The sequence below is a fragment of the Hyperoodon ampullatus genome (genome assembly GCF_949752795.1).
Source record: "Hyperoodon ampullatus genome assembly, chromosome: 1".
Lineage (NCBI taxonomy): Eukaryota > Metazoa > Chordata > Mammalia > Artiodactyla > Ziphiidae > Hyperoodon > Hyperoodon ampullatus.
Window position 1 is genome coordinate 143292669 of NC_136914.1, and position 27091 is coordinate 143319759.

A 27091-nucleotide genomic window follows, 5' to 3' on the forward strand; every position below is an offset into this window, starting at 1 on the left:
AAAAGCATAACTAACATTTAAAGGTACTCCTACATCTGACTGAAACTTACCAACAACCAAGGAATGCATAAATTATCTGTAAGCAAACAAAGTTATTAAGAAAACTTGCCTTGGACAGTGCTTTTGATGACTAAATATTATTTACAATTAGTATGTCAACTGTTTGTACATCGATACTTAAACTGTCTCCAAGCAATCATATTTACACAACAGAATTGTTTTGAAGCTAATTCCCCAAAGATAACTACAGAGAGACCTCATCACCAATGATTTAGTTATCTTAATTTCTTAAATAATACAATCCCAAATAGCTTTAACTTGAATAAAGACAAACAATGAAACATTAGTAATGCCGAGACACAACATTCTCACTTTTTAAAGGATAAAGAAATAGCAACAGCTTAACACCAAACCAATTTTACAAGTTTGTTTTTAGACACAGGTTAGACTATACAACAGAAACACAAAATTTATACTCACAACTATCAGTAAGATAAATAAACCTGGAGGCATTTTCCCAAGTATTGTGGGATTGAGGAAGATAAAATGTAAAGGGCCAGAGAGTAAATATTTCAGGCACTCTGGGACTCATACACCCTGTGTCACATATTCTTCTTCTTTTAAACATCCCATTGGAAATGTAAGGTTCATTCTTAACCAGAGGGCTAAATTAAAATAAACTGTAAGTTGGATTTGGCCCCAAAACTGCAGTTTGCTGACCCCTGATCTAGATTAATCTCATACAATTTGAAATAGTTCATTTCTGCCAGTGAGATCAAAAGTCACCAAAAATATCAATGACACAATTGCTGAGTGAAAAACCTGGACTTCAATACATTGAGAGAGGGCTTCCCTGGTGGCGCAGTGGTTGAGAGTCCGCCTGCCGATGCAGGGGACGCGGGTTCGTGCCCCGGTCCGAGAAGATCCCACATGCCGCGGAGCAGCTAGGCCCGTGAGCCATAGCCGCTGAGCCTGCGCGTCTGGAGCCTGTGCTCCGCAACGAGAGAGGCCACAACAGTGAGAGGCCCGCGTACCGCAAAAAAAAAAAAAAAAAAAAAAAATTGAATTGATCAAAATATTAGTGAAAAAAATCAATGACCGTTAAAAAAAAAAGCAATTTTAAAATAGCTAGTAATGTTTACGTTGTTCATGCCCAGTGACAAACTTCTATTTCTAGGTATGTATACCCTAGAGAAACTCTTGTACAGACACACAAGGAGATATGTACAAGAATATTAGTGTAGCATTCTTAACAGCAACAAAAAAATTAAACCTGGAATCTAAACATTAATTAAATCTAAAAATTCATTAACATAAAAATGGGTAAATAAATTGTAGTGTCCTTATAAAATATGAAGGGCTGGACTACAGAGACAGTTTGGCAGCAGGAAGACCAGCAAGAAAGTTATTATACAGCCAAAATCCACTGCTTGTACACTTACAACCAAGAGTAGAGAGCTCCTAATGTTTTGCCAAATTTTCAAAGGTCATGGAACAGTTGTAATTTTCCCCATTGGTTATTAAGATCATTTTGCATGGTTTCATCTTGCATGACCATTCTTAGAGCCCTGCACTACAGGGCAAAACAAGGTCTGCCCATTTATAATATATAATATAAATTATACTTTTACCCAAAAGGGACTATGAACAAAGAGTTAAGAAAGTAAACAACAAAACAATTCGGGCCCATTCAATAAAAGAAGCTTTAGATAATCAGGAGAATGGATTTTTGTTGGGGAGGGGTTGGGGGCGGGCAGTGAGGAAGGGATAAGAAAATTTTATGCAGAATTTCATTCAGTTTAGGGTGACTACTTAGGCAAGTGTGACCTAATAAAAATCAGAAAGGAAACTGGTGTCACTGTTACTTTATTATCATGCAAAGTCTGTATTACTGTTACTGTTCTTCTAGCTACTCTCCATAAAAGTCAATGGTGTAACATAAAAATAGTAAGCCAGTGAAGACATTTCCTTAAGCAGGCAAGATACTTCATACATATATACTGCCTTCTAATTATCTGGCTTAAGTGAAGGAAAGCGGTTAGAGAATCCAGAAAAATGATTACTGTTCTCCATAGAGCTGACTCTAAAAAAGATGACTTGAATATCGGTGTTGGAAAGTACAAGATTATGATCATTTCATGATCTAAGAACACAATACGGTGCTACAGACAACAGAAAGATTAACATGTTTTAAAAATCTGATGTACAGGCAAACTGACAATACTGTGTTGAAAATGTGAAAATATGGCCTACAGCCTTAAACAATGAAGGGCCATTCCACTACTACGTAGAGGTGGGCTACGTATAGAAAAACCTGTGGATAACAAACAGTGTTTTTTCTCCAAAAACAAAACAAAAGAAAAAAAAATATCAAACACATTTGAAAATCTAACCTAAGAAGTTAGCGCTGTGACGAAAATCTGGGTTAGAATAATTCAAGTCAAGTATTACTAACAAGTCATAGCAGTGATGAAAAGTACTGTAAGGTCTCTAGGGAACATGTGATTTTGTACAGAACTGCATGCTGAGGAATTCTACCTGGATGACTGGCTTAAAAATGCAACCCCAGTAACTGAACTGATATGTTACATAAATCCAGAATTCCATATGAAGTCTAGGAAATATCATCCCCAAGAAAGGTTATTTTGAGTTTGAAGTTCAAATTGCCAAAAATCACTGTATTATGGTACAAGTTGCAAAAGATTAAAATCACTTTCAAAGATATATACTACATTTTATTCTAACACTAACAGAAAACTTAAGGGATCATAAGCTGTGCTGCTATACTTTTTTGTTCTATTTGAGGTCAAATACAATCCAATTCTTAAAAACAGAGGAAAACAGCAACTAGCATCAGCTAATTTTATGAAATCTTGCTAAACGCTTGATATGTATTATCCCCTTACTGCTTACAACGCTCCTCTGAGGTGAATAGTTTAGCCACCAACAGGCAAAAAAGATAAACAACAGATTAGAATATAAGCATTACGTGAGTTACTCATAGAATGTTATTCGTGGAAGGGCTTTAGGAGAATCATTTGCTCTAACCTATCTCATTTAAAACCTGAGGAAAACAAAGCCCAAAGAAGTTAAGTGAAATGCCAGAAGTCCCAGAAAAGTTAAATGACAGAAATGATGACAAGAATACAGGATTTGAGTTCCCAGACTATTTTTTCTAAAAACTATGATGTCCTCTGTTTTCCAAGTTCTAAAAAAAAAAATAAAATTAGGAAAAAAAAAAAAGGAAATGTCCACTTAAGATTGTACATGGTACCAGCAATTCAAATTCAAAGGTATTTGTGGGAAGAGATCAAGTGGCAAGGGCAAATTCTAACTCTCAATAAATGGCTACTAGCATGGGTTAATTTGAAAATAAGGATTTTATTAATAACCATTATAGACAAGAGACCATTAATATCTAATTATAAGGGTTAGGTACATATAGTATGGTCTATGAATCCCATATTTGCTCTTAAGTTATTTAACTCTTTAAAAAAATAATACATGAATCCCTAGAATGGATAAGGTTGATGAAACCTGATGAGGTTATTTCTCTTCTAATTTTACTTACCAAAATAACTATGTTATTTTGGTAACAGGACTATGTTAGTCCTGCCACATTTTGCCTGCCTAGGTAAGTGTTTCATTGATAAGCGTGTCCAAGAAAACCACCAAAAGTAAGTTAAGTACCATAAATTGGCTTGTTTTGGGGTAGTGTTATTTTTAATTTTTCCATGACCAAGATTTCAAGTGTTCAAGTTTATAAAACAACAAAAATAACATAAAAACATGTAAAAATTTGTCCAACTGTTCTGTTAAATCTAGTGAAAACTAAACCTGACTTATTTTTTACTGTGTTTCAGTATTTTACACCATATCAGTCACAAATTCGAGTACAATATTTATACCTCATGCTCTTGCAATTTTGCCCCTTTAATCACTACTGGTTTTTTTCCAGTCTTCTCAAGGGCTTTTTAAATGTGTCTGACACCTGCCTGTTGCTTTTGGCTATTACAATTCAAATCAAGGTTTTATAAGTTCCCGAATGTCTAGGGAAGGCAAGTTAACCCAAGCGTTAACTATGGTTAAATGTTATGGAATAAGCTCATAAAAACCCAAAGTCACATGAGATAGAATTATATATATGCAATGTGAGTAAAGGATCTTGAAAATTAATAAAAAGTACAGCATCAGCACACAGAGAAGGCCATTTTGGGAAAGCACTTCAAAGAGTTTGAAAACAGGCATTAAGTACTAGGCAAGAAATGCCGTGGGCAAGTAAAAACCCCTAAAAAGTGAGAGGGTCTGGCAGAGAAGGAAATAGAATTCAAGCTGTTTTCTCAAAAAATATAATACAAACTTTCCCCACAATTCATTTATTCAAGAAAAGAAAATGACACATTTCTTCAGAACTTACACTGTGGGCACCAAGCTGACTACAGTTAAGCTAGCTATAAAGTGCGCTTGTGCACACCCCCCCAGAAAAATCCCTTATATTATTAGTGACCACTCTCATGACTCTCAATCTCCTTTACTGACTACTGTGCACAATCTTAAACACGAGGTCTCAACTTCCATGTTTTAATCTCTAGAAATAACCTTTCTCTTGAGCTACAAACTCGTATTCAACACCCTTTTGGACATTTCTGCCATATTGCTCTAAAGGCATTTCAAACTCCACGTTATCTAAATCTCAATCTGGTACCTGCTCTCCCACCTCCAACCTACTTTTCCTCCTCACATGCTAACTCTTCCTAGAGTTGGGGTATTTCCATCTGCCAGTCATTAAAAGTAAAAATTTTAATCACCTTTGACTTCTTTCTCATTTCTCACATACAATTAATCATCAAGATTCTAAATGCTATCCATTTCATTATATCACTTGCTTAGTCAAATGTCTTTCTTACTGAATCATGAGTTGGTAGATAGCAAAGGAGACCATCTAATGCACTTTGTTTACCATGTACAGTTCCAGACATACAGAAGGTGCTTAATATATATTTGAGTTATTGTTGCAATACTAAAACACTTACAAGTATTCTTAGTGTTATAGACATGAAACTGTAATATTTATTTCAACCCCAATTAAATTTCATTCAAAAGAGATTTAAAAGAAGGAAAAAATAACTAAACTCTCTCAGCTGAAATCCACAAATAAAAATTGAACTGACACAACAACAAAATGTTCTATTATTAAGTAAACTTCTTGGAAGTGTAAAAGCATTCTTTTCCTTCTAAATTTCTCTAGGTCTTCTTAGATTCCAAATACTAAAGGTTTTGTTATTATTTGTTATATATATTGTCATTTTTTACTTTTAGCCACGTGTTACAGAATACTTTCATGTCAAGACATTAATCTGATACAAGCCCAACTCAAAAAAATTTATTAACATACACGGTTTTAATATATGATGTCTCAAATTTAACATGTCAGCTTATATGGTGCACAAAATTTAAGTAAATTCAATCTAACTTCTACATAACTTTGTGATACTGACCATGGCACAGTAACAATTCTATTTGTCCTAAGAAAACTATATAATTATTAGTTATTCCCTAATAGCCATTCAAACATTGATAAAACTAACTATATGTCTTTATTTAACATGGATGCTAATAACTGTCAACATAAGAGCATGGGGCACATAAGACAACACTATTTGGAGACATCAAGATTTTTTTAAGTTAAAAAAAAAAAAACCCTAATGGAAATTAAACAGAAACTCAAAAGGTTTCAGACTCCAGATGAGCCCAAATAGCAATAAACTTGTGGAAGGAGAATAAAGAGTTAGGGTCCACAAAAGGCATGAAACTGGACATAGTTCCTAGTGAGACTCTAAATTAGAAGCTGTACCCAGGTGAAAGAAAAAATAACTAAAACACTAAAAGAAAGTATTCTTTATAATGTTGGGGCCTAGGGCCAGAACCAACACACCTTTATAGGCTTCAACTGAGAACTGCAGTAAAACAGGCAAGCTCAGGGAAGCCTCAAACTCAGTTTCTCTAGCCAACTTCCTCTCAGGGCTCTTCTCAGTCACTTTCCACTATCTTGTGGAACATGAACAGAGGGGTGATGAATAGGAAAGGTCTCCTCCAAAGCCCTCACCCAAGGAATCGACAATCTCCCTGTGATTCTGCTCCTTCCCTGCATCCCACTCATCATGTACAGCACAGTACAGAACACTTGAGCTGGCCTTTTTTTTTTGGCTGCACTGCGTGGCATGCAGAACTTCCCCAATCAGGGATGAACCTGTCCCCCCTGCAGTGGAAGATGGAGTCTTAACCACTGCATTGCCAGGGACGTCCTAAGCTGGCCTTTTCAACTTCAGTTACATTCACTGAATCCAGACATAATATGTATGCCCTGATACTGACCTTAGAACTCTTATTTAATTAACAGACTTTTTTGTTTTGGTAAAGTTTAAGGTTTACAGAAGAACTGAGCATACAGTACCAAGAGTTCCCATATACTCATCCCTACCCCAACACATGCTCAGCTTCCCCTATTCTCATCATATATTAATATATTATGATACATTTGTCACAATGAACCAATATTGATACATTATTATTAACTGAAGTCCACAGTTTATTTAGGTTTTCTTAGTTTCTACCTAATGTCCTTTTAGGATCTCATCCAGGAAACCACAACAGTATATTTAGCTGTCCTGTCTCCTTGGGCTCCTCTTGGCTGTGACAGTTTCTGAGACTTTCCTTATTTTTGATGACCTTGACAGTTTCAGGAGTACTGGTTAGGTACTTTACAGAACGTCCTTCAATTTGGGTTTGCCTGATGTTTTTCTCATAGGTAGACATGGATTATGAGTGTTTGGGAGGAAGACCTTGGGAAGAAAGGACCATTCTCATCGCATCATGCATGGGTACATACTAACAACATGACCAATTGGTGTTAACCATGATAACCTGGCTGAGGTAGGCTTCTCCACTACCAAGTAACTCTGCCCCTCCCTCCTTTCCATAAGGAACCCTCTTGTAAGGAAGTCATAACTATATGCAGCCCACACTTAAGAGTTAAGTAGTTATGCCCTCTAAAACTTCTTCACTTACGTTTTAAATATAATCCTCTCAAAAGGCCTATAGAGATGAAAAAACTAAGTCTTAGAGCTAACGCATTTAAGGTTACAGAGCTAAAAAGTGCTAGTGTTAGAAATCAAACCAAAGCTATCAGAATCCTAGCTTAATGCTCTTTTCATTGTAACACACTCAATCTCAAGGGCACAAATTATATAGTAATAGGTAAATTTCAAGCTTCACATTATTCAACCATTAGTCTTTTTCCCTACACTTCCATTTAGTTCATCAGGTTCCTGTTTCTTTGGCAGTGTTTACCCTTTCTTATTAACTCAATCAACTTCCACTCCAAAGTCATGCTATTTTCCTCAGTTTTCTTTGTCTGAGAGAAACAAAATTATTTTTTAAACTAGGTCCCAGAAACATCTTTCCACATCTCTGACCCTGCCCCATAGAAACTGCCTGAACTACCTCTTCAAGTAATTTGGTGTAATTAATGAAAAAAAGCACTGGGCACGAGTTTTACTTAAAAAAAAAAAAAAAAAAAGGAAAATGGAAGACTGTATAATACAGTGGGGTTTAGTGCTTAGACTCTGGAGTCAGAAAGTCCTGAGATCAAATTTCAGTTCCATTACCACCACTTTGACTTGGAAAAGTCACTTCACCTTCTTAAACATCACTATCCTTATTTGTAATCCTAGAAACTAATCTTAAAGCATTCAGTATGTAAAAGAGGTATCTATGCAGTTTTCCATGCAATATCTGCAAATTGAAAGCTCTATGATTTATAGACTAGCCTATATAATTTTTTTTTTTAATTTAAAGATGAACTTGGAACCTACAAAGTTCAAATTATCTTGTACCTTTGGTAACAGAATAGTAGGGGATCTAGTTAAACGAACAATAGTAATTACTTTGAATTGTGCACTGCTTTCAATAAAATACAGGTTTTTCCTGAAAATGGGATGTATTTTGCACAATTCCTCTCTGAGACAAGTGTCAGAAAAAGTTTCTCCCAAAAGTTAAGGATATACTAAGTTCATTACATTCTTGTACTCACCAATACAGCAAATAAAGGACTTGCTGAAAATCCCTGTCAGAGGCCTAATCACCCTTCTTCCAGAATCAGTAACATTTCTTCATAAAGTAAAGCAGCCCAGCCATTCAAGGATAATTAATCTATTGTAGCACTCCAGACAAAAAGCAAGCGAGAAGCGGAGAGGAAATTTCAACTGGAAAATATTTTGACGTAATTGACCCAGATGACAAACTAAACTTAAGCGTATGTCAAGTGCTACAGTCTGCCCAAAAACACACACAGATGCCAAAGGCTATTAAGAGCCCACACAAGGCAAGGTGAAGTCTTAACTCTGAGTAGAATATAAATCTTGTAATCACTGTTTAGAAAAGATGCACAGGGGAAGATAAAGGGTTCTTTCATAAACTCAGAGAAAGAAATGTTTAAACTTTTAAAATTCTTTATCTTCGGAATTAAAGGTAATCATCATTGCAAAAAGTGTTAGGGAGTTTATTCTTTCAATACATCCAGAACACTTGTGTTTCTCAAAACCAGAGTCTAAAAAAAACAAACAACCCAATCCAAAAATGGGCAGAAGACCTAAATAGACATTTCTCCACAGAAGATATACAGACTGCCAACAAACACAGGAAAGGATGCTCAACATCTTTAATCATTAGAGAAATGCAAATCAAAACTACAATGAGATATCATCTCACACCAGTCAGAATGGCCATCATCAAGAAATCTAGAAACAATAAATGCTGGAGAGGGTGTGGAAAAAAGGGAACACTCTTGCACTGCTGGTGGGAATGTGAATTGGTACAGCCACTATGGAGAATAGTATGGAGGTTCCTTAAAAAACTACAAATAGAACTACCATATGACCCAGCAATCCCACTACTGGGCATATACCCTGAGAAAACCATAATTCAAAAAGAGTCACGTACCAAAATGTTCATAGCAGCCCTATTTACAATAGCCCGGAGATGGAAACAGCCTAAGTGTCCATCATCGGATGAATGGATAAAGAAGATGTGGCACATATATACAATGGAATATTACTCAGCCATAAAAAGAAATGAAATTGAGCTATTTGTAATGAGGTGGATGGACCTAGAGTCTGTCATACAGAGTGAAGTAAGTCAGAAAGAGAAAGACAAATACTGTATGCTGACACATATATATGGAATTTAAGAAAAAAAATGTCATGAAGAACATAGGGGTAAGACAGGAATAAAGACACAGACCTACTAGAGAATGGACTTGAGGATATGGGGAGGGGGAAGGGTAAGCTGTGACAAAGCGAAAGAGAGGCATGGACATATATACACTACCAAAGGTAAGGTAGATAGCTAGTGGGAAGCAGCCGCATAGCACAGGGAGATCAGCTCGGTGCTTTGTGACCGCCTGGAGGGGTGGGATAGGGAGGGTGGGATAGGGAGGGTGGGAGGGAGACGCAAGAGGGAGGGGATATGGGAACATATGTATATGTATAACTGATTCATTTTGTTATAAAGCAGAAACTAACACACCATTGTTAAGCAATTATACTCCAATAAAGATGTTAAAAAAAAAAAAAAAGTCTTCCTATTTTTTTCTGATCACTTTCAAAATGTGTGAGATTTGTTATTTCAAAAAGTTCAAATTTAATTATAACACTTAAATCCCACAGAAAACAATTATCTATGTTGGAAAAAAAAGACAACTTTTTCTTTGTAGGAAAATAAAACTTGAAAGAATACAATATGAATTCCTAACTTCTTTGACTTGATATCCTCATACATAAATGGTATGATATAGCTATTTTAACTCTTCTCATAAGCATTAATCAGACCAAGATGAAAGGACCAATGAAAATGCATAAAAAAGCAAATATTTTTTGTGTTCCCAACTTTTTCTTTTGTAATTTTTAAACACATAGGAAAAGTTAAAAGAATAGTAAATGAACACCCATTGTTCACCTAATATATCCTCCATCCAGATTCAAAAATTGAATAATACTGTCAAAGTACACTAAATTGTATAATGAATAAAAGTCCACATTAAATAAAAATTAGTAAGTAGGATATGTAATAATCCCTAAGCAAGTACAAACTCAATTTACTAAGAAAATTTCTTAACATCACTTATCTTTTGTGTGTGACCTAAAAGAATTAAATAGTTAATGAAAGGTGCATATAAGTTAACACACAGTTGGTTATTTTACATGAAAAAATGGTCTTCCTCATTTTCTCATCATGAAAAAAGACAAAAGTGAAACTGTAAAGTTATGAAAGCTTTCATATGCAAAAGCAATAATAAATATATTTCTAAGTAAACCTAGGATAGGCCAGAAAGCAGTCCTGGTAGCACCTGGAACTGTTATCTTGGATCACAAAAGAGTGAGATACTAATTTGTAAGGAAATATATGTGCTGTTTCTTCCTTGACATTCAAGTGTAAATAACTGTGAGCTAAATCCTCATTAAGTAAGTTTTAGATTTCCAATAGACAGGAAAAATTCAATTATGAATATACACTGTAGAAGGTAGGAACAGAAAAATGGAGATGACAGAAAAAAAAGAGTAGGAAATGCCAGTAAAATGACCGTTTCCACTACCACAAGATGAGAGGACAAGGACCAAAGAGAAATCAAGATGTCTCTGGAAATTTCAAAATCACTCATTACTCCAACATTTAAAACTGCAACCTTTAAAACTATGGTCATGATTCAGCGTAACTAATCATAGTGAAAATGGTCCCCTCCCCAAATCCCTATCCAATGTCTTCTACAAGATAATAAAAAACAGGCAAACACTAGTGATTGTGAAGATACTGATTCTTAAAAAGCAAATAGCCTAAATACATCTAAATATCATTCCACAAAAAATTTAAGTATAGCTAATCCTTGAAAAATGAGGGGGTGAGGAGCTCTGACCCTACATGCAGTCAAAAATCTAAGTATAACTTAGTGTAACTTATAGTCGGCCCTCCATTTACACAGTTTCCCCATATCCACGGAGTCAACCCACCTCGGATAATGTAATACTATAGTTTTACTATAGAAAAAAATCCACGTATAAGTGGAACCACACAGTTCAAACTCACGTTGTTCAAGGGTCAACAGTAAAGTAAAAGACTGACACTCTGAAATAAGTTTTATACGTTCAACCTGCCAATGATTTCAATGTTTTAAGATTAAAGAAACATACTTTATTACAAAAAAAATTCCCTGACAACATCAAAATAAATTATCATGTACCTTTTCTGAAATGACTTTGATAGTTAACATATTTAAATATGTATTTTTGTGATAAAGCCTACAGAAATGGATTTAAGGTTTTATATATACATATACACATATACTAAAATATATATATATATTTAGTAAATTGATATATTATCATGTTACACAGAAGTTAATAACAAAATTAATATCTAGTCCTATAGTAAATGTAAAACTACATATCAGGTAAGATAATCTATCCCAAGTAATAGGGCAGGGCAGTAAACAAATAAAATATGCATGTGTGTGTTTCAGAATATAAATAATGTATATATATCTTCTGACTGGGAAAGTGTTTTTAAAAAATGTATTTTCGGGGACTTCCCAGGTGGTCCAGTGGTTAAGAATCCGCCTTCCAATGCAGGGGACACAGGTTTGATCCCTGGTTGGGGAACTAAGATCCCACATGCCGCAGGGCAACTAAGCCCGTGCTCTCTACAGCCCACGTGCCGCAACTAAAGAGCCCGCACGCCACAACTACTGAGCCCATGCACTCTGGAGCCCGTGTGCCACAACTAGAGAAGTCCACGTGCTGCAACAAAGAGCCTGTGTGCTGCAACTAAGACCCGACACAGCCAAATAAATGATGAATATTTAAAAAAAAATTATTTGTACCATATAAGGTATTTGATTTCTTTTAAAATATGTTTGTAAATATTAAATTTATTAAATTCAATCAAATTTATAATTAAGTCTTGGTTAAACAAAAGTGATTAATACAATTTAAAAATGCAGAAACTAAAGAAAACTGGTTTCTATTACACGTGTGTAAGAAATATTGAGAATCAAGAAACTAAACCATGATTTGCTGATTATAGGCACTAATTTAGTTATCTCCCATCTCCCTATTTTTTTTTTTTTCTTAGAAGGAACTTTACTACCCAATGAGTTTTTTGTTGTTGTTGTTTTTAATTTATTTATTTTTGCTGTGTTGGGTCTTCGTTTCTGTGCGAAGGCTTTCTCTAGTTGTGGCAGGCGGGGGCCACTCTTCATTGCGGTGCGCGGGCCTCTCACTATCGCGGCCTCTCTTGCTGCGGAGCACAGGCTCCAGACGCGCAGGCTCAGTAGTTGTGGCTCACGGGCCTAGTTGCTCCGCGGCATGTGGGATCTTCCCAGACCAGGGCTCGAACCCGTGTCCCCTGCATTAGCAGGCACACTCCCAACCACTGCGCCACCAGGGAAGCCCCCATCTCCCTATATTATATTGCCATCAATCTCAAATAAAAATCAACTACTCTTTAAGATGGCTCCTAAGGGTAGGAATCAGAGGATTGGACGGGGGTGCCTAGAAGACAGAGTAGCAGTTAAAAAATTTAACACCCTACCTTTACAGCTAGGAAATTCAGCCCACTCTCATTGGCCAAAGCCTTTGCAATCATTGTTTTAGAGCATCCAGGAGGCCCATACAAAAGAACTCCTTTAGGTGGCTGAATACCCATTTGGGTGAAAGACTCTGGATGTTTCAAGGGCCATTCCACAGCCTGTTTCAGCTTCAGTTTGATATTTCCCAGTCCTCCTATATCTGACCAGGATACCTGCAAAACAAACAAACAAATAATAAAAATTTTTTAAAATATATATGCAAGAAGGGAAACAGAACTATTTAAGAATCAATAATTTCCTAAAAACAATTTTAACAGCATCAAGAAGTAAATTAGGAGTTTATAAAATGTGAGCTGCATATTATAGAAATACTAAAGAAAAACAAAATGTTTCTGTTTGCCAAGACTTGTATAAGTAACTGGTTAAACGACTGAACATTCTGATAAGTCTATATTCTATTCTACGTGGCTGTAAAAACTAGCTTTCATCTGTTTGAAAATGGTTTGAATCAGTGATCCAAGGTCTCATCTATATATCTAAGTTCCTGTATTTCTTTTTTAGCAAAATTACTTTTAAATATACTTCTGTAGGTCCTTATGAAATATGTAATCTTTTCTGCCTTTGGTATATTAATAAAGAATCCTCAAAATTTTGTTCCCCCCAATAGGCCCCCCAAACAAGATAGCTCCTTAGATATTTACTTAATAAATATTCATTGAGAACTATGTATCATATACTGTACACAGGAAATAGATAAGACATAAATCCAGACTTTAAAGAACTTAACAACTACCAGTAGCATGCACATAAATAACCATAGTACAATGGAAAGCATACTAACCACAATAACAAAGAAACAGAAAAAGGCTTTGGGACTTCCCAGGAAGAAAAGATTATTCCCAGCTGGAAGGCAAATCTGAAAGCCAACTCTTGAAGCATGGATGAGATCCAGAAATGTGAAAATAGGGACAATGTCAGATAGAGGCCAAAAAATTATGAAAAGCTCAGAAGGAAGTATGAAGAAGATGAGAGGAAAATGGATTTAAGGGGGGAAATAAAAATAGAAAAGTAAGTTCACGCCATATAGTGGAAGACCCTGAAGACTAGATGGAGTTCACAAATCTCTTTATTCATAAGAAGTCTTTGAAGGTTTTTAATCTAGAAAGTGATATGGTCTGATCTGAGCTTCAGAAAGACTTCTCTGACAAGATTCATTAGAGAGCAGAGAAAGTGCAGGGAGAACAATTAAGGATCTATCACAAACATCCTCTAAAAAAAAAGAAGCCTGAGCTAGGGTAACCACATGGAGATGATGAAGACACACCAGAAAACTACTACAGGTCTACAGCTGAGGGTTCTGAAGGCAGAAGAAGAAAGGGAAAATCTGAAGCTAAAGATTTCAAGATGGACTGATAAGAAGAATATAGACCACAGAAAAAATGATCAGTAGAAGAGAAAATAAATGAGATTTTTTTTTGGATACACAGAATTGCATACATTCACAATTGAATATACATCACAAACGAAGTTGAACATATATCACAAATGGAGCTCTGGAAAGAGAATAGGGTTGAAATGTTAGATTTCAGAGATAGCTACATACAAACAATAGACACCATGAGATCAATTAAAGTAGTCAACCATGAGAAGAGAAATGTGGATGAAAGGCAGGTCTATGGATGCTACCTACATTTAACAGGGAAGAGGAAAAAAAAGAAAGAGGAAGAAAAGTTAGAAAACAATCTACAAACCCAAAAAAGAGAAGGGTTTTGTTTGTTTGTTACTATCAGGAAAAGATTACTTTTTCCAAATGAACTTGCATGGTTTTTTGGGGGCATTCTGTTGTTTTTGTTTTTTGTTCACAGAACAAGGAGAATTCTGTATTATCAACCATAACCCTGAGATCAGATTTAATTATTTTTTTCTAAATTGCTTTCTTGGAAGTTAATTTGAGAAGTGAGATTACTGGATTAAAAGGCATGAACATTTTAGGTCTCTTAATACATGATGCCAGTTTGCTATCCCAACCACTTCATCTATTTTAATGGCATGAGCGATACATGTATGTTTCCCTGCAGCATCATTAGCCTTGGGTTTTATTTTAACTTCTTTTTCCTAACTGATTTCTGATTTCACCAATTAATAAAATTAAAATTAAACTTGGGATTAGTACACATGATCTTATGGCCCTAAAAACATCCAGCTATCATCAGCAGGAACAAAGTGACTGTTTACTGCAGAAGGTGACCGTGTTTGTATAACCAAGGCCTGATATAGGCAGAAGTACAGCAGAGTTGTCACACCCTGATGTGTAGTTCCTGCTTGTGCTCTCTGGTGTTTCTGATCTTTCCTTTATCCTTTTCTTCTACTTTTTAACTTAATTTTGAAATTATTCAAACATGCAAAAGTTGAAGAAAAATCAGTACCATAAGTGAATATATACTCTACCAAAATTCACCAATTTTTAATATTTACCAGTTTTGCTTTAGTACGTGCTCTTTCTCCTTCTCTCTCCACACACACACACACACACACACACACACTACACACAAAAACACACATACTTTATCAATTTTTTTAACATCTTTATTGGAGTATAATTGCTTTACAATGGTGTGTTAGTTTCTACTTTACAACAAAGTGAATCAGCTATACATATACATATGTCCCCATATCTCCTCCCTCTTGCGTCTCCCTCCCATCCTCCCTATCCCACCCCTCTAGGTGGTCACAAAGCACTGAGCTGATCTCCCTGTGCTGTGCTATGCAGCTGCTTCCCACTAGTTATCTATTTTACATTTGGTAGTGTATATATGTCCATGGCACTCTCTCACTTCATCCCAGCTTACCCTTCCCCCTCCACATGTCCTCAAGTCCATTCTCTACGTCTGCGTCTTTATCCCTGTCCTGCCCCTAGGTTCTTCAGAACCATTTTTTTTCTTAGATTCCGTATATATGTGTTAGCATACAGTATTTGTTTTTCTCTTTCTGACTTACTTCACTCTATATGACAGCCTCTAGGTCCATCCACCTCACTACAAATAACTCAGTTTCGTTTCTTTTTATGGCTGAGTAATATTCCATTGTATATATGTGCCACATCCATCTTCTTTATCCATTCATCTGTCGATGGACACTTAGGTTGTTTCCATGTCCTGGCTATTGTAAATAGAGCTGCAATGAACATTGTGGTACAGGACTCTTTTTGAATTATGGTTTTCTTAGGGTATATGCTCAGTAGTGGGATTGCTGGGTCATATGGTAGTTCTATTTTTAGTTTTTTAAGGAGCCTCCATGCTGTTCTCCATAGTGGCTGTATCAACTTACATTCCCACCAACAGTGCAAGAGGGTTGCCTTTTCTCCACACCCTCTCCAGCATTTATTGTTTGTAGATTTTTTTGATGATGGCCATTCTGACTGGTGTGAGGTGATATCTCATTGTAGTTTTGATTTGCATTTCTCTAATGATTAGTGATGTTGAGCATCCTTTCATGTGTTTGTTGGCAATCTGTATATCTTCTGTGGAGAAATGTCTGTTTAGGTCTTCTGCCCATTTTTGGATACCTAAGAATAAACCTACCTAAGGAGACAAAAGACCTGTATGCAGAAAACTATAAGACACTGATGAAAGAAATTAAAGATAATACAAACAGATGGAGAGATATATCATGTTCTTGGATTGGAAGAATCAACATTGTGAAAATGACTATACTACCCAAAGCAATCTACAGATTCAATGCAATTCCTATCAAACAACCAATGGCATTTTTCACAGAACTAGAACAAAAAATTTCACAATTTGTATGGAAACAACAAAGACCCTGAATAGCCAAAGGAATCTTGAGAAAGAAAAACGGAGCTGGAGGAATCAGGCTCCCGGACTTCAGACTATACTACAAATAGTAGTATATACTATACAGTAATCAAGACAGTATGGTACTGGCACAAAAACAGAAATATAGATCAATGGAACAGGACAGAAAGCCCAGAGATAAACCCATGCACATATGGTCACTTTATTTTTGATAAAGGAGGCAAGAATACACAATGGAGAAAAGACAGCCTCTTCAATAAGTGGTGCTGGGAAAATTGGACAGCTACATGTAAAAGAATGAAATCAGAACACTCCCTAACACCATACACAAAAATAAACTCAAAATGGATTAAAGACCTAAATGTAAGGCCAGACACTATCAATTTTTAAATTTTCTGTTGAAACTTTTAAAGTAGGCTGCAGGTATGACACGTCTAAATACTTTAGCATACCTCTCATGAAAATAAACATTCTGGGAAGAAATTTTTAAGGAGGGTAGTCAACAACTATTAAAAATTAATAGATCAGAAAGTAGAGAGACTTAAAAAGAAATGGTCAGTAGATCTGGCAGTGAGGTTACTGGATAGTGGTTTAATTCAGTCAGTAGAGTTTATTTTTATGCCTTTTAAGAGTGGCATATATACATACACACAATACACACATACATGCATACACATACATACATGCATACACATGCATACATGCATACAGAGAGGGACAGTATGTGTGTGTGTGTGTGTGTGTGTGTGTGTATATATATATATATATATAAAATGGATGAAAGCTGTATTTATAACTGTCATAGATACACAAGTCAGGGAAGCAACTTATAAGAACTAAACTGACACTATGTTATTGTTATGATGCTGCAGATACCCATTCAGTTGTTACTATGCAACTATTATACCTATACAATGAGAACAGCATGCTCTGTTGGAGAACGTGCTCCATGAGGAACAGCTATTCCATACCTTGGAGCATGTTTGAGTTATACCTTGAGTACTATAGCAGAATATTTACTTAAGCTAATTTAATAAGCACACATACAGATAAAATTTTCTTCAAGATTAGTACAGAACTATATCCTTCCTAATTAATAGCATTTAAAACAAAATTCAATGATATGCCTATAAATGGCTAGGAGGATGTTTTTCTCAGATATATATAAAACTAAATAAACCTGGCAATACAACCCGATAATTTTCAATATGATAAAATTTGGTATTTAATACATTTTAGTGTGTTTGGTTTTTAATCAGTCTTTTAAAAACCTTTAAAAAGAGTCATTTAAAAGAACCTAATATAAGATATTAAACTCACGTGGAACACACATGGAAATCACCAAAATAAAAGGAAGTCCATATCATAAAAAATGGTATCTTTAGTTAGGGATCAGGGAATAGTAGCAAACAGTGTCAGCTGGACCAGGAGCTGAAGAAGGCGTGTTCCTCAAGAGAAATTAAGAGGCTCTTACCAGAAAACTGAATGTTCACTGGACATGCAACAGGCCAAAACACCAATGCCACTGCATGGACTAGTAGACTATACTGAGGAGTTGGTCCATTGCCCTGAAGGCTGTAAGAACCAGCAAAAAAGTGAAACAATCCTATCCCCTTCCTATCTCCTGAACTTCGGGGCTCTTGCTACACCAACTGTCTCTCTCTATTCCTGCTTTAATTATATTTTTCACTATATTTTTTCCTCAGCCTACAAATATTTCCTTTTTCTCCCTATCCTTCAAAACAACCTTACTTTGATATTATTTCTACCTAATATTTTATCTCCTCCTTTCTCACCACTAAACTTCTTGAAAGATAGTTAATACCCCTCTACTTCTACTGCACTTATATTTTCCACTTTATATTTCAGTTAAGTATTTATCCCCCCAAGCAGTGATAGGAAAGGAGAGTAAAAGATAAAGATAAAAAGTTTAAAGACTGGCAGGAAAGCACGGAGCTAAGGGCATTATGTCAGAACGTCTCTAGACTCTCAGGAAAATTTGAGGCAAAGTCATCTGCAGAAACATCAATCAATCTATTAAATACTGACTAAATGCCTATTTCATACTATGCTGGTTCCTGGGAACAAAATAGTTCCTGTCCATACTGAGTTTTTGACCTGATGGAATATTTCCTTAAAAAGGCATACTTTCATAATTATGCAATTACTATAAAGCCTGGTATATGCTAAAAGGGTAGCCACAGAGTTTAAATGGACGGTCAGGAAAAGCTTTTCAGAAGTGACATATGAGGTGGGATCTAATAAACACAGAAATTAGCCAGCTGAAAGTAACAGCAAATGCCATGGAGAAGACAAAGGTAAAAAAAAAAAAAAGCATTATACATTAGGAGAACTAAATAAAAGTAATTCAGTATGGCTAGAATTTAGAGAGCCAGAAAAGGAGTAGAAACAAAAGAGGTTAGCCAGCATATGGAGCTATCAGACCTTGAAGACTCATAAAACATCAAGAAATTTAGACTTTATCCTGAGAGCAATGGAGAGCAATGTAATCAGGGAAATGACATGATCAGACTGCTGGAAGACCACTGTGGTTATAAAGTAGAGTGGGGTTTAGAATTGGGAGGGTGAGGAGGAGAGGCTTCTACAGTAATTCCTATAAGAGACTGTGGTTATCTGCACTACTGTAGTAGCAGTAGGGCTATGGAGAAAACAAAAAAGGATAAAAACTATATTAAACAAGGCTAATCAATGAGTCTTGATAATTAATGAGATTTGGAGAGGAGACGGCAAAAAAAAAAAATGAAATCAAGGGTAACAGTCAGGATTCAGACTTGGGTAATTGTGTAAATGAAAGTTACATTAAAAGAGAAAAAAAAACATATTTGAAAATTAAGGAATTAGTTTCCAGTTACTGTACCGTGGTTGGAATTTACAAGGGAAAGAAATTCAATAAACTTTGGGAAATGTCTTCTATGTGCTCAACTTGTTTTAGAGACTATAAGCGCACAAAGGTAAGTGAGATAATATCTCCAAATATTTTTAATCTAGAAAGAGGAATAAGAAAAGTATCTTAAAAAACACAGTCTTTGTCTAAAGACATAAAATATCTGTCTTCACACAATTAATACAAAAACTACTGAAAAAAATATAAAATAGGTTAAGATATTCGTAAATATGTGAGATAGTAAGGACAGAGATTTGGAAAATGTTGCATATATGAAAGACTTACGTCAAGCTGTTAGAATATCAAAGTAATAATAGCAATTCCCACCTCATATGTTTATGAGGATAGCTATTATATAAGTACAGCCTATAAGAAATTACAAAGGACAATATAAGAATTATCTATTCCCCCAACACCTAAAAGTAACCATTTTTAGTATTTTGGTGTAGTACCTTCTAGTCTTTCAAATGCCTGTGCATGAGTTTTCATTGAGATCATAATATATACACAATTCTATATTCTGCGTTTTAAAAACTTCATACATTTTTTTGTATGAAATTACTAGTTACTGTATCACTTTGGGCAATTTGCTTCATCTCTCTAAACTTCTTTCTCATCTGTAATAGGGGACAATAAAACCTAAGCTCTCAGGATTATTGTGAGAATCAAACAGTATAGTAAATATTCCATTAACTGCACTTTCCCTGGTACATGTTAACTAATAAATACTAGGTAGGTATTATTATTATTATTTTATTTAATGTCTGAAAGATGATTACAATGAATAGTCATATTTTAAAGGACTAGTGACAAAAGATAAAGGACAATCAAGCCATTACATTTGTAGTTTCATGAACAATATTTAATTACCATAACTTTTCTATTCTTTTTCTTTTTGTCTGATTACTACATTTCTTAAAATAAGGGCAAAAAAGTTTTGCATTTTAATTTAGCACCTGAATGCCAAATAAATGATGGCTCTTTGTATAGCTAAGATGCCTATTAAAAATAAATATAAATTGGCTTTAAAATACTATTGCGTAGGAGAGTCTTAAAGCACAGAAAGTCATGGGAAAATTAGTCAGTAAGAGAAGAATAAGCACCAGCATGAAATCATAAAATCCTAGAACTGGAACAGGAATTCACAAACTAGCTGGTTCACTATCCTACCTTCAGTCAGTATTTCATCTTTCAAATCCTCTCATCTTTCAACAAATACTATTTTATGCTCTTTAAAATTATTTTTAATTCTATAACTCTCTTAAATAAGTTACACTATATCGTAACTGCCAGAAAATTATTCCTACAATCTAACCTAAATCACTCCTGAGAATATTATACTTGGGTCCTTGCCTTCTTATTTTGTCCTGATGAAAATAGTGAACAGCTGCTCACATATGGCTTTATAACTTTTTGAATTAATAATAAAGTTAGAAGTGACGGAACAGCTGTCAAACAAGCACACACAGTGCAGTGACATAAATTTCCCAAGGGAAATGTCCCCCACAAATATCTCACAGTACTTTCTAAGCAAGCATCCAACAATATATAAATCCAAAAAAAAAAAAACCCAAAAAACAAAAACTCAATTCAAACTGCACACCCACAGAAGTAAGAGACCTGATGATTAGGTTAAAACAAAACAAAACAAAAAAACTTTTATGGACAAGTTCCAAGAGGACAAAATAAAAATGAATGAAGTAGGAGAATTACTATGAGAGAGGAATTCAGTAGCTCCAGAGGGACTCAGTGTCCTTATACATCTATGAGTCAAGATCCTCTTATTTTCTAGGTGCCAAGTTTTACACTGCCAGGCACAAAAATTCTTTTGAAAGTGTTATTTTTATAGAAAACATGGCAACAAAGAGTGCCTTTCACTTTGCTCTTTCACACTAACAAGTCCCAACATAAGGATAAGAAGCCAGGCACTAACACGTGGGTTGGCAATTCTCTGCTGGGCCATACACCAGCTTTTTAACAATTCAAATATTTAAAGTAGATTTATTTTGATAAGAAATAATAAGGATACCAAATTACTAGGGATACTACATAATGCAGAAAGAAATAAGTTGAGAAAACCCACCTCTAAGATCCAAAAGAAAAAAACACATTTCCAGATGCTTCTTTAATGGTGACAAAGCAAAATTAGGATGCAGTTAAGTGTTCAAAATATGTTCTTAGATCTAAGTAAAAATATGTGAAAGTCATTAGCTTTATAAGGTGAAAGACAAAATATTTTTCCCCATGCTTAAAAAAAAATTCTATCGAGGTTTCTTAAAAAAACAAGTCAAAGTTCCAGTTCCACTATGGTACCATAAACCATCTACAGCCTCTCCCTCACCCCCAAATTGATTAAAAATACAAACTTCACAAAAAATACAAAACCCACTACAGGAGGACTCTGAAAAGTAAAGTGGAGCATGAGGCAGGTAAAACTATGGAGAAGGGCCCGGCACAGTGTGGTGGAAAGGGCTGAGCATGTAGTGTTTTGTCCTTCTCTTTTCTTTCTTGACTCAGCTTTTCCCCTCCTGTTTCACTTCCATTTTGCATAAGATTGCTAGGTTGAAATATCTAATATTTTCACAGGAAAGAGCACAGAATGCTTTTAAAAAAAAGTAGATGAGAAAGAATATAAGAAACTACAACAAAACTTTGCCACTAATTGCAAACTGCCACTAATCCGAGTGATTTTGCTGTTCTTTAGTAAATCACATTTCAGAATCTCACTGAAACATATTATAAAGGCTATGGGAGCCAGATGCTCTTATAATTCCTAATTAATAAAGGGAAACATTAAGGTAAAGAAGAAAGGAACTATTCAAGTAAAACTAAAATAGATATTCAAAAAAACATGGAAATAATGATCAACTTAAAGGCAAATATTTTAACCAAATTTCAAACTATAGATTTCATAATCAGTTTAGTGCTTATATTAAAACCTGAGTTCAATTTCAAAAATAGCATTTACATTACAATCCCTCTTTAATAAGTTTACTATGAGCTGTGCTCAGAGAGCGGGCTATATATGAAGTCAAATCTTATAAATAAAATAGTAATTATCTAAATAAGCCTCCCTTAGATCAAAAAACTTTCTGCCTTAATTCAACTTAAAAATGGTTAATCATTTCCAAAATGAGTTTTTAAAAAACTACTTACTTTTGTTTAATAAACAGGGAAAAGTCTCACAAAAAATGGAAACTTTAAACAAGAAAAAAAAAACAATAGCAGCAATAATTTAAAAAAAGTAAAATTCATACCATGAAAATGACATAAAGTCTTACCTAGAAAATTCTTCATATCTCATTAAAATATTTTCCTAATTTACTAAATTCCTTGAATAATTTAACTGCATTCAGCATAAAATGCTTTGAATATTTAAGGAAACTTAGTAACCTCTGCCATTCTTATTTGGCATAGCAGAACTAGGAAAAGATAAAGGAGTATGGATAAAATAAATGAAAAATACAGGAACAGAGGAAAGAGATCAGGACTTCTACTGATTGGGCCCCAAGCCCAGGAACTAAAGAAGCACATGGTCACAAGTTTCTCAAGAGAATTTTAAATCAACCACATGTAAATAATGTATGACCAAATGCCCCAAAATTAAAAGAAATCATATAAAAGGCCCAGAAAAAAATGTTTCAAATAGTAAAAGTTTTCAAATGAGTTTTGTTCGGATTACTCGTCTTTGGGAATTTGTGATATAAGCAAATAATAATCAAACAGAAAAGCTCTTTTGTTATATATGTAGGTATCACCAGGACCTTCCTAACACAGTGCCTGTATATTACAGATGCTCAATGTTTGTTTGGTATAGGAATAAATTAATGGGCAGATGCACATTTCTCTTGGGTTATCTTAAAAAAAAAAGTAGCAGAAGGGGTAGAAATGGCAGGGAGACAGGCTGTAGGAAGTGAGATGGGGAAAACAGGAGAGAGTTAGGGAGTTAGGAATAAACCAACATGTGTGGTCAGAACTAGTAAAAAAATGTTGCCAACATGTAATAGTGTACAAGGGCTATACATATGCTTTGCAAGACATTTTCTAGCCCAGATCTGTCCAAATAGTTGGGTAATAAATTCAAACCATTTCCTCTGAATCTCCTTTGATGGCTGGTTGACAATAAAAATGTTTGCATATATAGACAGAAAAATCTTCTGCTGACAAGACTGGCTAAAGGGATGCTCCAAGTTTTTGTTAAACAGAAGGCAAAGAGAGGAGGCCCTTCTTTGTCAGAAAGCTGAGCAAACTCATGTAAGCAAACTTCCTAAGCAGTCCCGACTATGTCCTGAGATACAGACCAGAAAGGAAGTTCCTACATGGGGGAGAATAACGAATGCTGCTGGCCAGAGAGCATTGGTTATTCTCTATGTTGTTTTGGTTTCAGGTCTACAGACATAAGGAGAAAGCCCTGAAAAAGGGTAAAAGAGATACTAGGAAACAATCCTTACAGGACAGTCTTAACGGGCAATATTTAGAAAAAGAATAAAAGATTTTACCTTTATACTCAAAGCTGGTCCCTGGCTGCTAAATGTGCTGCACGTAATAGCTAGGGGGATGAATGTTAGTGGGACAGGATCAACTTGAGAATCAGGCCAAAAGATGCCGCAAGAAAATCCTAGAGAAAGAAGCTGCCTAGAGAAATTAGACATTTATCCTAGGCATATAACTAAGTTCACTGAGGCAGGTTAGGCAAGTCTCAGAGAACTGACCAAGCCTAAGTGGTAGATTGTTGAGAAAAAATTAACTGTCCTATGGTAAATGTTGTCTAACTGTGCCATTTTTTATAAGTTCTCACAAGTATGGGTCTCCTCTGCTGCGGGTATCAACAAGGAAGTCAGACTCCTATAGGTATACTAACAGAGGTTTTAATATCAAATATCCATTTATTTACTCACTTATTTATTCACTCATTCACTCAAATATATTCATCTTAGTGCAAAAGGCTGTTAGGTTTTGAGTGCTTAGCCAGGTTCTAGGAATACAGGTAGACTATACAGATTGAGATAACAAAAAATGAACAAGACTGACATGGTCTCTACATCATGGAGCTTATAGACTGAAAGGAGAGGCAGACATTAAACAAATACATTAATAAGTATTTAATTTAAAGACTAGACAAAAAATTGTACGGGGTGCTACAAATAGTACATAATAGGCCTGGAAGGTCCTAGAGTGTTAAGTACAGCTTTCTAGAAGATCTGATATTTAAACAGGCATGAAAGGTAAGTAGGAGTTAGGCAACTAAAGAGACTGAATGACACTGAACCATTTGTAGCCCCTAATACTGGCTTTTAGTTCATTTTGGGGAAGGAAGAGATGCATGAGAATAATGGCAGTCATACTGAGGGACCTGACTCATTATCATTCCAGATTCAATCTGGTAAAACAGATCCATTTTAGCTTTCCTCATCTATGACTTGACCAGTTACTGTCACACTTTCTGTTCTTTTCCCTGCTGTCTCTAGAAAAATCTGAAGTTATGCACATTAGAGATCTTGACACTATTGAAAAGAGAACAGTTGTAAAAAGAGCCATTGAGTATAAATTCTGCATGTAAGCAGCACATCAGCCTAAATTCTGGTTAAGTACTTCTGAGGGGCTGGAGGAGTTTTATCTTAGATAACTAATTTTATAGTTTTGTTAAGCTATGATGAGTATGACATATCATTTCGGTGGTCTTCCTCCCAAAACCCCATAATCCTAGCCTAACCGTAATAAAAACAACCACCAAACTCAAATTGAGGGTCCTTCTATACAAAAGACCTAAGCAGTATACCTCAAAACTGTTAAGAACAGAAACACTGTCATAGCCCAGAGAAGCCAAAGAAGACATGACAACTGAATGTAATGTGATAGCTTAGATGGGATCCTGAAATAGACAAAGGACATTAGGAGGAACTAATGAAATCCAACTAAAGTATGGAGTTTAGTAAATAGTGTTCAAGACGGGTTTAATCAGAAAACCTGCATTATTCAAACCCTGCCCATTTCAAAGAAAGGCCAGTCTTTAGGACTGGCCCTTAGCAGTCTTCTGGGAGATATTCTCTAGGCCTTTTAAATATTGTGCCTCTAAGAGTGTTTTTGTATGCCTGAGGCCCTGGGCTACGCTATACCTGTTTGACCAGATAAGTTGACCCTGACAATGTGATTTATGAACATTTGTTTTTGCTCTGGGAAGAGCTAGAATCTAAGAAGCTGAAGTCAGACATGCCAGTGCTGTATACCTACACTGACTGACCTGCAATGAAACCCTGGAAACCAAGGTTCAGGTCAGCCTCCCTGGTCAATAACAGTTCACACATATTGTCACACACTGTTTAGGGGAGAATTAAGTGTGCTCCCAAGTGACTCCATTGGGAGAGTACTCCTAGAAGCTTGTTCCTGTTTTCTCCTGGACTTCACCTCATGTGACTTTTCACTTTTGAGTATTTTGATCTGTATCCTTTCACAGTAATAAATCATAACCATGAGTATAATAGCTTCTGAGTGCAGTGAGTCCTTCCGGTGAATCATCAAGCCTGAGGGTGATCCTGAGGTACCCCAACAAAGACAGAGAGACAGATGATAAAATTACAAACAACTTAGAATTCCCTAAAATTCACATTCCCACCTGCTCCCCCACTACCCATCTATAGGCCTGAACATTAGGGAAACTTTATCACAGGGTATTAAACTCATCTTTAAATTTATCTTAGGTTTATAGTGGAGTTCTCAGACATCTGCTGATTTTCAGATTACATTTTCTCAATCTATCCCATCTTTCCCACTTTTGCATCATATACCATTCCACCTTAGAGCTTTGGTCTTTCTATTGGGTCAATACCAGAAGAAAGTTCACTAGTATAACACTTAAAAAAAAAAAAAGCCCAAAAAACACCTGTTTACCATTGCAACAAAAAGAATAAAATTCCGAGGAATAAACCTACCTAAGGAGGCAAAAGACCTGTATGCAGAAAACTATAAGACACTGATGGAAGAAATCAAAGATGATACAAACAGATGGAGAGATATACCATGTTCTTGGATTGGAAGAATCAACATTGTGAAAATGACTATACTACCCAAAGCAATCTACAGATTCAATGCAATCCCTATCAAACTACCAATGGCATTTTTCACAGAACTAGAACATGAAATTTTACAATTTGTATGGAAACACAAAAGACCCCGAATAGTCAAAGCAATCTTGAGAAAGAAAAATGGAGCTGGAGGAATCAGGCTCCCAGATTTCAGACGATACTACAAAGCTACAGTAATCAAGACAGTATGGTACTGCCACAAAAACAGAAAGATAGATCAATGGAACAGGATAGAAAGCCCAGAGATAAACCCACGCACATATGATTACCTTATCTTTGACAAAGGAGGCAAGAATATACGATGGAGAAAAGACAGTCTCTTCAAATGGTGCTAGGGAAACTGGACAGCTACATGTAAAAGAATGAAATTAGAACACTCCCTAACACCATACACAAAAATAAACTCAAAATGGATTAAAGACCAAAATTTAAGGCCAGACACCATCAAACTCTTAGAGGAAAACACAGGCAGAATACTCTATGACATAAATCACAGCAAGATCCTTTTTGACCCTAGAGTAATGGAAATAAAAATAAAAATAAACAAATGGGACCTAATGAAACTTAAAAGCTTTTGCACAGCAAAGGAAACCATAAACAAGATGAAAAGACAACCCTCAGAATGGAAGAAAATATTTGCAAACAGAGC

At 35.4% G+C, this 27091-nt stretch overlaps 1 protein-coding gene across 2 annotated transcripts in view; it reads right to left on the bottom strand.

Annotated features, from left to right (window-relative positions):
* AFG2A (AFG2 AAA ATPase homolog A) overlaps positions 1-27091 on the bottom strand; it is a gene marked incomplete at both ends in the record, with an annotated part of 340106 nt that overhangs the window by 248695 nt on the left and 64320 nt on the right. For both annotated transcript variants that reach the window (XM_079716599.1, XM_079716598.1), the window contains one exon: positions 12643-12852. In XM_079716599.1, coding sequence (XP_079572725.1) covers positions 12643-12852 — 210 coding nt within the window. The remainder of the gene's footprint in view (positions 1-12642; positions 12853-27091) is intronic.